Here is a 16,290-nt window from a genome sequence, read left to right on the forward strand (position 1 = left end):
AAGAACTTCCTCTCAGCTGCCCAACACGAGTGCAATTCTTTAATAAAATGTCAATCTTACATACTAATAAAACAGAACAGGGTCATACTTGATGCAGTAAAATCTTTACTTCACCAGCAACCAAAAAACTACTAATAAATTATGTAATTCCTATTTCACATTCATTCAAAGTGCAAACCTTCTGTAAATCAAACCTGACACCTTGCGTCTTGCCAGAAAGTCTATGTTGATCTTCATGCCAGTAGCGAAATTGGCACATTTAACAAAAAAATAGAAGCAGATGAAAACAGGATGATATTCACCTCTGATTAAGGTCCTTATTCACCTCCAGGTGACAAGTGTCAGTTGGCAAAAGAATTAAGAATGGCTTCAAGTCCACCACCATCTGATTAACGTCCAATCCTTCCAGTTTAAAATCAAGTAATCTTAAAGAACAGGCTGATAATAAAAGTCCGGAAACCAACAGAATAGGATTAAAAGGTCCCATCCAATTATTACTCTTACTGCAGCATGCTGTTAAATGAGGACTGGAGCAACTTTCAGCCTATAGGCTCACTGAAATGGTGCATCTCGAGGATTTTAGTTTTTAGTCTTTTGCTCCAGACGGATCAAACATCATCACCAGGCATTCTCATCCTCCCAGTTCAGGGCCTCTTCGTCTCCCCAGCCGTCCGTTTCAGCCTTAAAGAGAAAGAAATAAACAAAGAACAATTGTAACAGCTCCAAGTTTTTAAATTCTCACTGATAGCAGGTAGTAAAACTTAACAAAACAGATAAAGTGAGATTTTAATTATGGATTATGTAGCTGAGTGCCAACAGTTGGTTCACTGCATTTATATTTTTAATGTATTTTTTCACCTTTTTGCATTATACACAACCTTTTGTTTTCTTGCACCAATGTCCGTTTTAAATGCTATTAAAGTGTACTACAAGAAAACAAATCCTGCTTCTTTTTTCAAATATTTTAAGTTTTATTTCTTCAGGCCTTTAAAAACTCTTGAAATTATTAAATGATGTGAGAAGAAAATGTTTTTTGGGTTGCTTTTCACAACTCAAACAAGCACCCTGTGATAAAGGTGTGGTAAGCAGACATCTGCTGGTATTAAGGGATCCCAAAAGAATCCAGTGAGCCATATATTCAGTGTTTTTAAGTCTTTTAAGTATCGAGGCACATTAATTCAACCTAGAAACCTGATCCAGTCAAAATCCCCGGAGATAAAATTTTATCCACCACACACACACACATACACACACAAACACACTCACCTCAGTCAGGTTGGCAGCTGCGAACTTGGCAGTGAGTGTTGCAGTATTGATGGACGAGTCAACCCGCAGAGATTCTGTGTTTTCTGAAGATGCTACAGACAGCCCAGCATCACTGACACTGCTCTCCTCCAGGGGCAGCAGAGCAGGAGAGGACAGCTTAATGTCTGGCACCATGTCTGCAAACAGATCCAGCTCTGGGTCCAGCTCTACCTTTTTCTTCACCTTGATGGTGAACTCCTCGCCCAGACCTTCTGTCCCCCCGTTCTTTTGTGGCACTTTAGGTTTGGACTTGGGGTTTAAAGGGCTGTGTGAGTCTCTCTCCTCTTGAGCCCAGCCATCGCCCCATGTGGAAGTGGTCTTGCTCTCTGTTGACTGTCTCAGTGTTGAAGTCAGTTTGAGGGGTTTGGAGGAGCCCAGTCTCAGTGCTTCAGCAACATGTTGTACAGGTGTGGTAGTGCCCCCTCTGGGTGGTGTGAGTATAACTGGGTCTGTTGAAGGAGCCGTAGGGGAGAGATCTGAGGTAGGTTCAGTGTCCTCAAAGTCGTCCCAAGGCTCCTCTTCAATCTGCGGATGTGAGAGTGGTACTCTGCTGCGGACTGGATCTTCTCTCTCTGAGGCCTGAATGTGGATCTGGACCGATTGTCCACCTCTGTTCTCGTTCTCTTCCTCTTCAGGATCGCTCCAGTCAGGCCAGTCTTCCACTGGGCCTTCAGGTCTGTCAGCCTGCTCTGGGCTGTATGACAGCGGCTCCACCTCATGTTCCTGACGAAAGCCGTTCAAGGGTAGAGACATCTGTCTACTGACATCTGAAACACATCACAAACAGACAGACTCAGTCACAGGCACAAGAACGTCAAACTTTGAATTTTAATGTATGAAGGCTAGGGGTGAGGTCATACCTGATTTTGATGCCACAGGGTAACTTCTTGCAGTCTCCTTACTACCTGCTAAATTACTCATGTGACCCAGGACCAGGCCTTCAGTCCCCGCTGGCCTGGGAAACAAACTCAAGACTTTGGAAGGCTGGGCTATCTGAGGGTGGGAGACTCCAACAATATGGACCGGTGAAGCTAAAGAGAAAGTGAAGAATGTTTTTAACCCACATCTTCGAGTTTGACCTGACAAACTGAGATAACCTGTTACTTGAACCTTGAGGCTAATTCTTTGACACACACTAACCCGATGACAGCTGATGATCGCAATATACAACTACATGCCTTAAGCTTATCCCAATTACTGCTGCTGGGTTTGAACCCACCGTTACTGGTTGACTGACACTATTAAATTCAAGATTTTACTTGTACCTCAACACAAAAAGAGAAAAAAAATGTCTCCCATCTGTCCTCAATTAGGAAAAAAAAAGGGCAGCTGAGGAGCCTTAAAAGTCTAAATTACTCTCTGGTCTTATATCACTTCTCAAATAATTCATAAACTTTATGTTATGATTCTCTGATTGTCTTGTTTAATACTGCCAGCTGTTCTCTTTATCTTCTTGTGAGCAGGCTTTAGAGCAAATGAAAAATTTATTTGAAATTGAGATGACGAAAGACGGCAAAATGTATGCACATCTTTAAGTTCAACAAACAAAACACAAGTATAGTAAATTCAATTAAAGACAACTGATATTGATAAAATAGCCATCACTGTAATTGTCATTATTAACTGCGGAGTGTTGCTTACTTTCAGGTGTGACCTCTGTAGACTTGGTGAAGTTGGGTGTGGTGCGTTTGAAGACCTTGGTTCTCTCTCCGCCAACCACCACTTGAGCCCCTAGCAGCGGCACCAACACTGCCAGACTCTGCAGTGTCATGGCAACCAGCGAATCATTGGTGTCTCTCATTCCTAACAAAACCTGCAGCCCAAAACAAACACAACAAATATTATGTAACCAACAATATTACATAATGACAATTATGGCCATCCTCGAACAGAATAACTATTTCCCTTTCAAGTGTAATTTCATATAAGAGTATGCACATCCAACTTGTTACTTATCTCTCTCATATCGATTTATGATTATATTTCTTAAAATAGTTTAAGATTTTTAGAGTAAACAAGGCTAGCTTTTATCTCTTACTTCCAGTTATTGTGCTAAACTCATCTCTTCTTGGCTCTAGCTCCATAACTAATGTACAGACATGAGAGTCGTATTAATCTTCTGATCTCTCAGCAGAAAAGTGAACGAGCATAGTTCCAAAAATGTCAAACCACTCCTTTATACAAAGCTTTGTGTTCACCACTGACATCAAAGTCAGATATTCTGGTACTATGTCAACACTCCACCTGAGGTAGGATCTGGTTTTTGAGCTCATCATGGGAGAAGAACTCAGCATAGATGTGGATGTGAGCCAGCAACACGATCCTGACGTGTTCCTCGTTGACCTTGAAGAGCTTGAGAAGCTGAGGAATCACGTGTTTACGGTAAAGGGACACAGACAGCAGGCATTCTTCACCGTTTCCTCCACCACTGGAATCTGTCCACACAGATTAAATAAAGAGCAGGAGCATTAGCAACTACAACTTTTTCTTCATTATCTAGATGATTTGCAGGTATACATCAACAAATAACTACTGTCAATATAATAACATATAGATGCATCATGGCAATAAAAGACAGGTCAATTAACAAAACACAACATAATAACTATTTTTTATATATGAATGCCTGAACAACCACTTATGTTATCACACAACATTTATGCCTCATGGATAAAGTAGTCTTATTTCTCTTTGATAAGGGATTAAAAGACCTAAGTTATTGTTAGCAGCGTTGGAGATCCGTCTTACCCTTCTTTGGCCTTAGAAGATGAGGCAGGAAGCTTTTGACAGCCATGGGCTCTGCAAAAACCAGAGAGTTGAGGAGTTTGGGGACTAGGCGCGCAGCCATGAGCTCTTCAGGGAGACTCTGGGCCCGATCCAGAAGAAACCTTTATAAAAAAAAACAAAAAACTATGAGCTTGCTGAGCAAAATAAGTTATAGTTAAATTTATACATCATTTCACTGAGGGAATGTATAATCAACACTATTTAACTTTTCACTTGTTATGATCTTAAGTCTAAAAGGTTAAAATATAACATTAGTGTATGATACTTCATTGCATGAAGTCAATGCATTAATTACAAAAGAGCATACTAAAGAAAGATGACAATATTTAAATCATGACAATATTTGTTCTCACTTGAAGAATTCGTTCTTTTCTTCTTCCGTTTTCAAGGTCAGGCTCTTCAGAAAATTTGTCACATCCAGAAAGTCGTTCCTGTTCATAGAAAAGTACATGTGTTAAAAAAACACAACATTTTCAGTTTTTAAAATAACAGCAAAAGTAAACACAACAACACTTACCTGAAAAAGTCATGAGTCAGCAGGGAGCTGAGTGGAGGCCGAGACAATGGGTCAGAGTTCAGCAGGCCCGCCTGCAGGGTCTTCGTCAGGCTGTCAGACAGCTCCTGTGACACTGGAGACAACCAGGAAGGAGAGAGATGACCAAATGAGAGAGGAAGTGCCTGACTACATACACTGACGCCATGACGCAGATGCACTTTAAGGTTGACGGAAACATTATGAGGTCATCACTCTACTTACCATAGCCATTCAGGAGAGTGAGAAGAGTCTCCACCATCATACCAAAAGAGTAACAGTCCCGAGAGTGAGCGCTCTTCTCTGGCAGCATTTTAAAGCCCTCAGCCTGTCAACAGTAATGCGTTTCATGAGAAATTGTGAACAAAGAGTACGTTTCTCTATTTTTCTGTCATGATCTATAATTTGCTTACCTGCTCTTCGGGTGGAATGCAGCTGGCCTCTCTCACATTCTGAATGCTTGTGAGAAACTGAAATAAAACATTGAAACATAAAACTGACATACCAAGTCTTAAAACCTCTGAATTAAGGAGCCAAAAGACACGCAACCTATCATTCAATCTCTTACCTCAGGTGTTGCTTCAGAGAACTTGCAGACGGTCTCCATTCCTCCCAGTTTCCAATGACCATCTTCACTGACAAATACAGATGAAATGCAGACGTTGTTGTGGCTTGATTTGCCCTGGTGTTAAAGGATGACAGGTTAGGAACTTACAGGTGCCTAAAGGACAGACAGACACCAAATGGCCTCTGACAAATCATTTTACAACGATGCCTTCTGGACACCATGTTTCATTAAGATAACTGCCCAGGTGCCCCCAGATGCATCTACAGCGACCCCCACCATGCTTCTTTTTGCTCACCCTCTCGTGCAGAAAGACAAGCGCCTGCAGGAGGTCGTAGATGCCTGCGCAGATTTCCTCTGGGGAGAGGCTGTCCAGCAGCAGCTCCAGTGGCTGCACACGCTCCGTCACCAGGTGGATGCCACCATCCTGCACTGAGCAGGACAGGAAGCGCAGCAGGCATGGATGCCTCAAGGTCTTCAGGTGCTGTAGGAAATTAAAGTATTTCTTTATTTCCTGTGAAAAAATGAATGTCATGCAGCTGATTGAAAACCCAATAGTAGGAAGTGATTATGCATCTTGAGAACCAAAACCACTAATTAGCAACGTCAAGCAATACAGAGTGCCGTTAATGGCAAGCATGAAGACATCCTTCTGCAGCATTAGTGTACTTCATCTGAGTGAGGAGAATGACTGCACAGATTTCAATGCAATCCAGTTATCCCCTGGGAAACTTGTATAAGACACTAAAACAACAACAACTGTATATACAGCTACTGTAAGGCAGCCAGTGTAACGAAGCTTCAGTTTAACTACCTTGGCAGCTTTGTTGACTTTGTCCTCGTTGCCTCGCTTGTGAACAAACACGGAAGCGGGCTTTCCATCTTGGAGCATCGCCGAGTGCATCGTTAGTCCGGAGGGCAGGGTCAGGAGTGGCTCCTCCAGGGTGCAGCTCCGCACCGCGCTGCTCTCAGCACCCATGGCCGCGCTTGTTCCCGGACCTGGAGGGCAATGAGACGGGCAGAGGGACGTCAAACATGCAAGCCAAACGCGAAGTGTATCAGCGAAAAGTTGTCAGTAGTTAAACCTGCACATATAAACATTGTTCTGACTGATGTCGACATACTGGTACCTGTTTCACTGGACTGGTTGACCGCTGCTGTGAGAGAAGTTAGCTGCTGTTATTAGTTGCCTAGCTGGCTAACCTCGGCGCTACGTTAGCCAGCTTGTCATTGCTATGCTCGTCGGCAGCACTTCCGCCTCGAAACTACCATGCTACCCGCGATAAGCGCAGACGTGACTAAGTTATTTTACGAAATTGTCGAACGGTTAGTTAAAAAAACACACAAAATAAATTCCTCGTTACTCCTCGACAAATCATGGATGCTAACGTGGAGCGAAAGCGGCGCTGTAAACACTGACTCTTCCGGTAAAAGACTAGCGTCCAACCACGGAGCAGGGGGCGGTGTTGCTTTTAAAACTGGTAGAAATTAGTGACTTAGGCTCGTTAGCCTCAATTATTGAAAACAGTTGTCAATAGCTAAGAGATGGATATCATTGAAGCATAAATTGCTACACTAATCGGCTAAAATGCAACTATTGAAAACCACACGAAATTACAAACACCCCTACCCTTAACAATAATGGTTGAGGCCAAAGTGGTGTGAGATAACGCAGGTATGTGCCCGGAGAGGTGACTACCATATGGTGACTAAAATGTAAATAAAAACGGTCAGAATCCGTCTAAAAACATTAAAAGTTTGTGCTACCTTGGTCTAGGAAAATTAAAGTGTTGGGTCCACTTTCTGTCTTTGTTGTGGTCACAAGTGTGACAAAGTTAGAACGATTTTTTGGGAGCCCTTGCGTGACAGGTGTCATTTCTACTACAGGAAAATGCATTTTCCTAAGTGATTAAAGGGGCAGTTCTTATAATTCTGCTTGAATGTAATGCTGGCTCTCTGTCGTCGTGGATATTTGAATCATATCCAGCCAAACTGTGAACACCAGTGCATTAACATCATGTGAACTCTTGTTGCTGGCTTCATCAAACATGTTACACAATTTCACTCATAACTCATATGCTTTTGTAGACGCAGTTGTGTTACTTTGCAGCCATTTACACACACATTTCTCAGAATGCCGTGGTATGAAATTGTATCATACCATGTAAATTCGCTTATCTACAATATTGAATTCCAGCCTGTTAATGTTAAATAAAAAATATTTCAAGTTTATATGAACTTTATGTCCGACAGGAAATAATATTGTGTGAAATTATAATGAGCTGTTTGTTCAATCAATAAAACCTTTCTGTTTTCATTACTTTAAAGGTCATAACGGCTAATACTATTGATAATATTTATAGTATAATACTGTAAACATTGCATTAAGAAACATGATATGTAATATTTCCTAAGATAAATACAGTGAACAACTCATAGTATTGCAACATAACTGCATTACCAGCATCCTCTTATCATTCTTGTAACATTGAGTTACTGTATACACACTCATTTTACAGTTGAAGCTACAATAAGGCTAAATGTGAAATCCCAGCACTATGTATGTTATTTTGTTTGTTGCTCATCTCTAATTCATAATATGATTTCAACAGACTTTAAAACACTGAACAACTGAACATAAATGTGAGTTGTTATCTCAGCCGGTATGTCACGTACGAACAAACCTTTCTTGGTTTCCTCCTTACTAGGAAACAGAAACACCTCATGCTAACTATGTACAGGATCTTGATTCAGTAACAAACGAAAACAAAACTTTGTCAGAGGAAGTGACGGTTTCGACCAGATGAGAAATTGGGCTGGTTACCTTAGTAACTAACCAGCTGCATAAGAAAAGAAAAAAAACACACGCACACACTCACACTGTCAGACACATACGTAGTGAGAGCAGGAGACGCCATGGAAGAGCTCGGTAAGACAACTGCCTGTCATACTTTTAACTGCTGATGACCTTCAAACCGATCAGTGGATTGATTGTTTGATACTGAAATATTACTGTAATTCTAAAACATTCAGTGGCAGGTGGAACGATTTAAAACTGATGTAGACAACAGAAGTGAAAAGAAGTACTGATCTTAGAATAAGATGATGGCGTTTTACAGTAGGCTTTGTATTCTGTGACGCCATGTACAGTAGATATACTGTCAAATTCAGTAGACAAATATCGCCTACTGTATTTAGAAATGTAGTTCAACGTGTGATTACTTAAATAACACTTAATTGCTGCTGTTTCTTAGTTTTGTTTTGCTCTGTGTCTGTAAGTAATCATGATGTTTATTTATTTTTTTTAAATTATGCTGCCATTTAGCCATGACTCTCTCAAGAAGAGATCCTTCATCTCAACAGATTATCATAGTGAAGTGATGTAAGAGTAAAATATTCAAAGAAAAGATCAAGCTTCACTGATGACAATATGCAATCAGTTTGTTTCGCAAAAAATACAAGAATTCAATTTCATTTCTCTATGCCTCTTAAACAAATGAGAGGATGTGCAGATCGTTTGAGATGTGTACGCATTAGAAGAAATAAACTGATCATTTGTCAAAGATAAGAGTCCTAAAAGCTGAACAGTCAGTCTTTTCTTTTCAACAGCCATGCTGTCAATGTCCCCACATGACTTTCAAAGAAATATCTTCCCTTTTTCTCAAATGTTACATGACACATTGTTTTAGAGGAGAGTTGAATTATGTGTCATTTTTGTCACCAAAGTCTTGCTACATAATCAAAAGTCTCACTTCTGCAACATGTCCTCCATCACTTCCTGAGGAAGCTGACTCGCATGTGGCAACCTCAAACTAATCTGCCAGCACCTTTATCTGCACATGGAGGTGCTCCATCACACTTCACAGGAAGTGTTTTGCAAGTTCAACACTGGCTTAACATTGCGCATTAGCACGGTGTGAATGCATGCTCGCATATGTGTTTGTGATTTTATGTACGTGGTAAGAAGGTTCATGGCCTGTATCCTCACACAGACTTGCTGCTGGAGGAGCTGGCCCTGAACCCAACAGGTTCAGAGAGTGTCCATGAGAACAGGAGCAAAGGTCCAGCTGACGGAGAGGTGAAGACACAAAAATGAGCTATTCATTTGTTGACTGTCGCCTATTTAAGCTGTGAAAACAATTCAGATAATGCTCAATCTGCATAATCTGCATTTATCAGTCAATGACAGAATAAATTACAGACACTCCACTATATATTGGTTGTGTGTCCACAGGTGCTGGGTGCAGACTATAGCGGACTCAGCAAGAAAGAAAAAGGCTCAGTCTGCTCAAATGTTTACAGGTGAAGCTCGAGGCTCCTGTTGAGTCCTGATTTGCATTATCATTCTGTAAACTACAGGAGAGGAAACAGGAAATCATTTTAAATTCATTGCATGTGCTGCAGTTATAGGTTCCTCCACTTTTAAAGCATCTTATCGTACACTACAATCTCAATGACTTTACTTATTCGTAATAACTTGATATACTTAACTTGATTTCAATACAGGTAAAAAAAAAATAATTCAAGATATTGGAAATTACATCAAATTACGTAATCCCCTATGTCAGTCTTTGTATATGTAGATTTGTATTATGCATTTGTGTTATTAAAGGGGCACTCAGAACTCAGAATTGTAATATTTACAGTATGAATGATGTAATAATACAAACTGAGACATATGTCTTTTTTTCATAACTGAACAAACAAGCTGTTTTCAGAGGAAAGTAAGGACCCCAGTACACTGTTTGAAGATAAAAAGGTGGCAGGGTCCACTACATATAAACAAAGTAAAACAATTTTAATTGTTTTTTCCTTTAAGGTCTGGAATTTCACAGGGTTTTCTAAATCATGTTAAACATCACCCAGGACACAGCTTTCCCTCATTACAAATTTGTACAGTAATCACTGGGAAGTTATTGTCCATGAAAATATAAATATGAACTATTATGCCGTCTAATTTTCTCCTCTCCTGCTGTTAGCGATCTGCCGGCTCCTGTGGCAGCTGAAGCGCGCTCCAGCTCACCGACTGATGAGCTGGACTCCATCTTACAGGATCTGATGGGGATGGCACAGGGGGTCAGTATAGTGGATGTCTTGGAAATGATTGAAAACTGTCATTGTTAATCTATATCAGCATGTTAAAGAATAATTCACAGCAAACACTCATTAATTTTTTAAACTTTTTAATCCGTATGAACTTGTGATGAATATGGAATGAGAGAACAGTGGATGTGCAATAAAGGAACTTTTGAAAAGTCAGTGAAATAAACCAGGATTGACAGCAGAGGGCAGCATTGCACTAATGTCGACATCCTCTATAGCTTCATGCAATAGAATTCAAATCTCCATAAGAGCAGTGACCTTTAGAAAATAATAACATGTAAAGCTACATATAATAGATATTTGTACTTACTTGTGTCATCATTTAGGATCAAGGGTCTTCAGTGACTCCACCGCCACTGACACAGAAAACTTCGATCAAAAAGAAAACAGAAGGTGGGCAGCAGAGGAACAAGGAGAGCAGCAGCAGCAGCAGCACGGCAGGTTCAGATGCAAAGGCCTCGACTACGAGAAAGAAAACAGACACAATCGATGATCTGCTGGGCGGGCTGAGCTCTGACCTGGAGAAGATTGGCGTACGCACCGTGGCCAAGGGCCACTGTGCCGCCTGCAACAAATCCATTGTGGGAAAGGTACAGCAAGTCAATTGAAACATGGGACAAAAAAAAAGTTCCCACAAAGTTTCCAAAACCCATTTCTTGTTTTGCTTCGATTTATTTGTCTTTCCCGATTCTTTAGATGATCACAGCGCTGGGTCATGTGTGGCATCCTGAACACTTTGTGTGTACGGTATGTAAAATGGAGCTGAGCACCACAGGCTTCTTTGAGAGAGACGGACAGCCGTACTGTGACAAGGACTATCATCAACTCTTCTCTCCTCGATGTGCCTACTGCAAGGGGCCCATTCTGCATGTAAGAAATTGTCTTTATTGTTTCATTTTTGTATGTTAATGATGCGACACTGCCTTTGTTTCCTGATTCATATTCTAATTTGTTCTGTCATATATTGCATTCATTTATTCACACAATAATCTTTTGAGGATTGGATGATGACATGCAAAAGGATGTTGGTAATTTTTCTTGACGTATCCCACATGACATCTTAATAAATAAAGCACAGAACCATATTGGGATTCTTCAGTTTGGGCTTACGCTGCAGACCAAAGTCATTTATCAGAAATCTAATGCAACTTCTCCTCTGATTCACTTTTTTGTGGTTTCACCGAGCTCATTTCTGTGCCTCCTGACATTTAAACATGTGAGATGAGACAGACCTTACTAATCCTTTAGGGAAGTAAAAGCATGATGTAATATATCTATGTCTGGCTGGTTTACCAGAACATCCTGACAGCTCTGGACCAGACCTGGCACCCCGAGCACTTCTTCTGTACACACTGCGGGGGCCGTTTTGGACCTGAAGGTGGGCGGCCCCTCTCTTGAAACCACAACTTCAGCAAACGGCCAGAAATTATAGCATCCATTATCATTCGGAATTAAATTTATATGTGTTATTCCTGTCCCAGGTTTCCTAGAAAAGGAAGGGAAGCCTTATTGTTGCAAGGACTTCTACCACCTCTTTGCTCCAAAGTGCTCAGGCTGTGGGGAGTCAGTGAAGGAGAACTACCTGACTGCAGCCAATGGCACCTGGCATCCAGAGTGCTTCGTCTGCTCGGTAAGCCTCTTACCTCAGACCACACACGCGGCTCTGGCTCGCACACAAGCCCGAGAATAAATGAGAAAGATACCCACACATTTGCTTTATTTGCAACATTTTGACCACAAGGCTGATGAAAACCGTATGCCTGATGAATACGTTGCGCTTGAAATGATGCAAATAAATCAAGGGAACCATATTCCTCTGTGTGGGTATCTTTTACATTCTCATCAAACATACTTCTGTATGCAGCATCTGGTCAAAAACGTTTCAGTGTGCAGCCCCTCGTCTGCTACGAGCAGTTGTTAAACATGAAATGCTCTCAGTAGGGATGTTCCGACACAAGGAAGCAGCTTCAACTTGTCATATTTTACAGTCGCTGAAGAAAATGACTCTTGACTGAAAGTACAGTCCTCTTAAACCTGAACATGAAATACAAGGAAAAGATTCCTCCTAATACAGTTAAGATCCAGAAACCACATTGTTTGATATCGAGCAGTTGTGACCAGCCAGGTCAGATTTCAACCTGGCCTTCAATAACCTAAATCTAAAATCTAACTCCAGAGGGCCGCGGTTCAAACACTCCAATGAGAGGATGAAGTGGACACTCAAAAGTGGCCGAGCCTTTTTTAATCAACCTCTTGCTAAAAAAAAAATAAGGGGGTTCATAAAATGTAGCACCTCTGATCTGCCTGGCCACTCTCTCTGTGCTGTGCTGCAGTTTGGTCTCGTCAACAGTAGAGAGATTTTAAAATTATTATTATAAATCTACCAAACCCCCAAAAGTTGAGATGGAAGCACGATCACTGCTGAGCTTTTCTGTACACCGTCGGGGTATTGTCATCAAAACATCATTATCAGAGAGACTTTGCAATCTAAATCATTTTGATGTGACTGTATTGATATGTTCAAAAAGTCATGAATGTATCTGTAGTTTTAGTTTCCACATGGAGAAATTCGTATCCACATGTGGAGAAAAACCATGAACATGTTCAGCTAAAAGAGACATATTACGCTCATTCTCAGGCTCATAATTTTACTTGGGTTTCTACTAAAACATGCTTTTCTCAAACTGTCCAATGCTGCAGCACTGTATTTCCTGTAAATTTGACTTTACATGTGAAAATGTGCAGAAATTTGGAAGTGACATGTGACTAAGCAGATTTCATGTGATGTGATGCAGCCAATCACATGTGAATGTGTGTGGTTCCCATCTGAACATGTGAATTCTTTAGCGTAAACTTTCATTGATGTGTGAAAAAAGCCTGTCACATGTGAAAACGGGTGAGATTATTTTCTTCTCAAGATGTTAACATTTTCGTTCACAAGAGAACAAGCCAATCACACGTGAAAATATTCGATAATATACATCTGAAGAGGCAAAATTCACAGGTGACAGTTTTAGGTTCCTTAAAACTTAAAGTACATTTACTTAAAATGTCACCTGTGAATTGGTCACCATCACTGAGCGAAAAGGGCTCTCTGCCAGTGACTTTTTGACGTGTTAAACACAGGTGTTACAAATGTCACTAACTGATTTTTCCGCTCAGGTGCTCCTGTGCCAAAGCTCTGGTGCTGTGCTCGCTGACGCACCGTCACACTGGCACATATAAATGGAACAGAGACATTTCTAATGTTAAAAGTTACACCTGTGCTTTTACTGCAGTGACAAGTCAAAATGCCTGCCAAGAAAAATGTCTGTAATCAACCACAGGACCATACGCAGTGCCCCTCCTGTACAGATTTAAATAAGGTTCTAAATACCCGACGAGTTGTATGCTCCAAGACTATAACAGATATGAACCACCTGATGCAAATGCTAACAGTTTTTAGCCATGTTAGCGGCAGGTCTCTAGCAATGACATTTCGTTCTGACAGTCAGTCCACCACTCTGCTCTCGACTCAAGTGTCGTAACGGTTATCTGATGGATTGCTGTGAATTTAGCCTCAGCCAACCTTTCAAATATCTAATGTAGCATGTCCTTGAACTCACCGTGGAGGGATAAATCCGGGACATATTTCCAGAATTTGATATTCTAACTTCATGCAGTCCTTAAGTCATGGTATGGTTTGATAAGTCTCAGCAGCAACTCTAATCCAGATTCTACACTATTATCCATCTCTGACCTTCCTCTCTCTTTATCCTCCCTCCTCTCTTCCACCTTTACCACACCACCTATGTTTCTATAATCTACCCAGGACTGTATGAAGCCTTTCACTGACGGCTGTTTCATGGAGATGGACGGTCGACCCCTCTGCTCACTGCACTTCCACTCCCGGCAGGGCACTCTGTGTGGCAGCTGCGGCGAGCCCATCACGGGCCGCTGCATCTCTGCTCTCGATCGCAAGTTTCACCCCGAGCACTTTGTGTGCGCCTTCTGTCTGCGGCAGCTCAGCCAAGGCATCTTCAAGGAGCAGAGAGGGAAGCCATACTGCGGGCCTTGCTTTGACAAACTGTTTGTGTGAGATATTTGTTGCAGGACGTAGAAACAATGCAAAAGAAACCAGTCAAATGTCGCACCCCTGTCGTTGTTGGAATTCTTTAAGTGAAAATGAGGCAACTATACTGTTCTTACCTGAAATTCTGAAAGTGTTTGCAATTTTTCAGATGAGCAATAAACGTTTTCTTTTCAGTACTTCATGTTCAACTGAGGTTCCTGACATAACAAGTGATTTCTGAATTCAATTAAATGAAGAATGTGTAACATGATATGTGACAGAAATTATTAATAGGCTGTGTAAAAAATATGTAATATAATTAATGACACGGTTGTAAAACACAAAGAAAACACTTATTTCCAATGATAAAAACATCGAGGAAACTTTTTACGCATTTTGGATGGTTCTACAAGGTGTGTCGCTGACACTTGTGCTAAATCAAACGGGATTTCATATATCATGATCACATTAAATTCATAAATGGAGAAAGGAAAACACAGAGGTGCAGTTTTAATCAGTGGTTTCCATTAAACTATCCTCAGTTTGCCGTAAGACTTGGCAGTCCGGAGATGTTCTCTGGCAGTATGGAGCAGTTCGTCGAGGGGCTTTTTCTATGTGCCCTGATAGCTTGTATTGGCAGTGACTGGCACGGACTCACCGTGCCAACCGGAGTTTCCCCTTACTCTGACTTACCATTTGGCCCCTGGCATGCATTGGATTCAAACACCCTCTTCATGCTCCACACAGGCTCCATTATAGATGCCTATGGAAGATTAATGAAGGTGTTGAGGTGAACAAAGGTGGTTTCAGAAGGAGCTCAGTCACATCACTGCATCTCTTCAGCAGCTCACTTTGACTGTGGAGAGATGAATCGACCACAAAGTGTTTAAGAGAAGACTTATATTTGGTGATGTACCTTGCATGTCTAGACCCAGTTTTTTTTGTTGCCTGCCATTTTTTTTTCACTCTCACAGATAACTAATGGCGTGGATGGCATGTCAGGGTGAAATATTTACAGCGCAGTTAAGAAGCAAAGAAGAAATGTTTCACCTATTTAAATGCTTTTTTGCTGTTTTTTTTTTTTTTTTTTTACCAATACAAACTGCAATTTTCACTCTTCACTATAAGCAATAAGCTCTTGCATTCAATGAGGTATTTTTCGTTTCTCGGGGTGAACATTATCCTGCCATGTACTCTAGTAATTCTTTATGGATATAATATGTAAGTCGTCTGCATTATAATTACATACTTTGATGGGCTGTGTACTTAAATCATCCCAAATGTTTACAACAATATTCGCACCGAGAGAAATCTAGAAAGTTTACTCGAGGCAACCGTGCTATCATTTGGTCGCCCCTTGCTACTTCCAGGATAAGGAAAATCGCCTAAAGAGAAAAAAATACAACCTGAATAAAAGTTACCTTGTCTGTGAACATCACTGCCATCAGACAGTGACATCAGATAGATTTTCATCAGCAATGGTGGTTGTGTTATGGTGTGTTCCCCACCAGCAAGGCATTATTCATGTAAGTCTGACTGGAGGATCATGCTTATTTACTTATTTGTTTGGTCCCATAAAGGCCAGCCATTACTTTACTTTGACTATTAGTTACTATTAGTTAATAATTTACTATTAGCCTTCTTGGAATAGTGAGCAGCGGCACAGAGTGTGTGTGTCAGCATGTTTGAATTCAGGTCAACCTCTCACTTGACCCAAAAGTTCAGAGGTAATCTCCGAGCTCAATGAGAGCAGAATTCGATATGACTCTCACACAACACTTGCACTCTTGTTTTGATTGAGAGCCCCCCTAGTTTCACACACTGTGCATGAAGCAACACAATACACTTCGACATCTTCATGACCTGTGTGCCCCTTTTTGCTTATCTTATGTGATTTTAAACTGATTCAGATTCTTTACTGTACTTTACCTTTTCTTTGCTCTTTAC

The 16,290-nt window shown here is 41.0% G+C and overlaps 2 protein-coding genes across 2 annotated transcripts; one reads left to right on the forward strand and one right to left on the reverse strand.

Moving 5' to 3' along the window:
* Nucleotides 1-25: 25 nt before the first annotated feature.
* Nucleotides 26-6,630, reverse strand: scyl3 (SCY1-like, kinase-like 3). The gene is made up of 14 exons (XM_030433497.1): nt 6,320-6,630; nt 6,004-6,188; nt 5,488-5,673; nt 5,193-5,306; nt 5,038-5,094; nt 4,850-4,952; nt 4,610-4,721; nt 4,446-4,523; nt 4,054-4,193; nt 3,550-3,740; nt 2,947-3,118; nt 2,166-2,336; nt 1,267-2,072; nt 26-681 (listed from the first exon to the last, which is right to left on the reverse strand). The coding sequence occupies exons 2-14, from the start codon at nt 6,166-6,168 to the stop codon at nt 619-621; spliced, it is 2,358 nt and encodes a 785-aa protein (XP_030289357.1). The 5' UTR covers nt 6,169-6,188; nt 6,320-6,630; the 3' UTR covers nt 26-618.
* A 1,438-nt stretch (nt 6,631-8,068) lies between these two features.
* On the forward strand, nt 8,069-14,614 carry lpxn (leupaxin). The gene is made up of 9 exons (XM_030432326.1): nt 8,069-8,118; nt 9,182-9,267; nt 9,424-9,491; nt 10,169-10,265; nt 10,619-10,882; nt 10,989-11,162; nt 11,589-11,670; nt 11,774-11,922; nt 14,104-14,614. Exons 1-9 carry the CDS (start codon nt 8,106-8,108, stop codon nt 14,368-14,370), a joined length of 1,200 nt encoding a protein of 399 aa, XP_030288186.1. The 5' UTR covers nt 8,069-8,105; the 3' UTR covers nt 14,371-14,614.
* The last annotated feature ends 1,676 nt before the right edge of the window (nt 14,615-16,290 follow it).

This window comes from Sparus aurata, chromosome 11 (assembly GCF_900880675.1).
Source record: "Sparus aurata chromosome 11, fSpaAur1.1, whole genome shotgun sequence".
Lineage (NCBI taxonomy): Eukaryota > Metazoa > Chordata > Actinopteri > Spariformes > Sparidae > Sparus > Sparus aurata.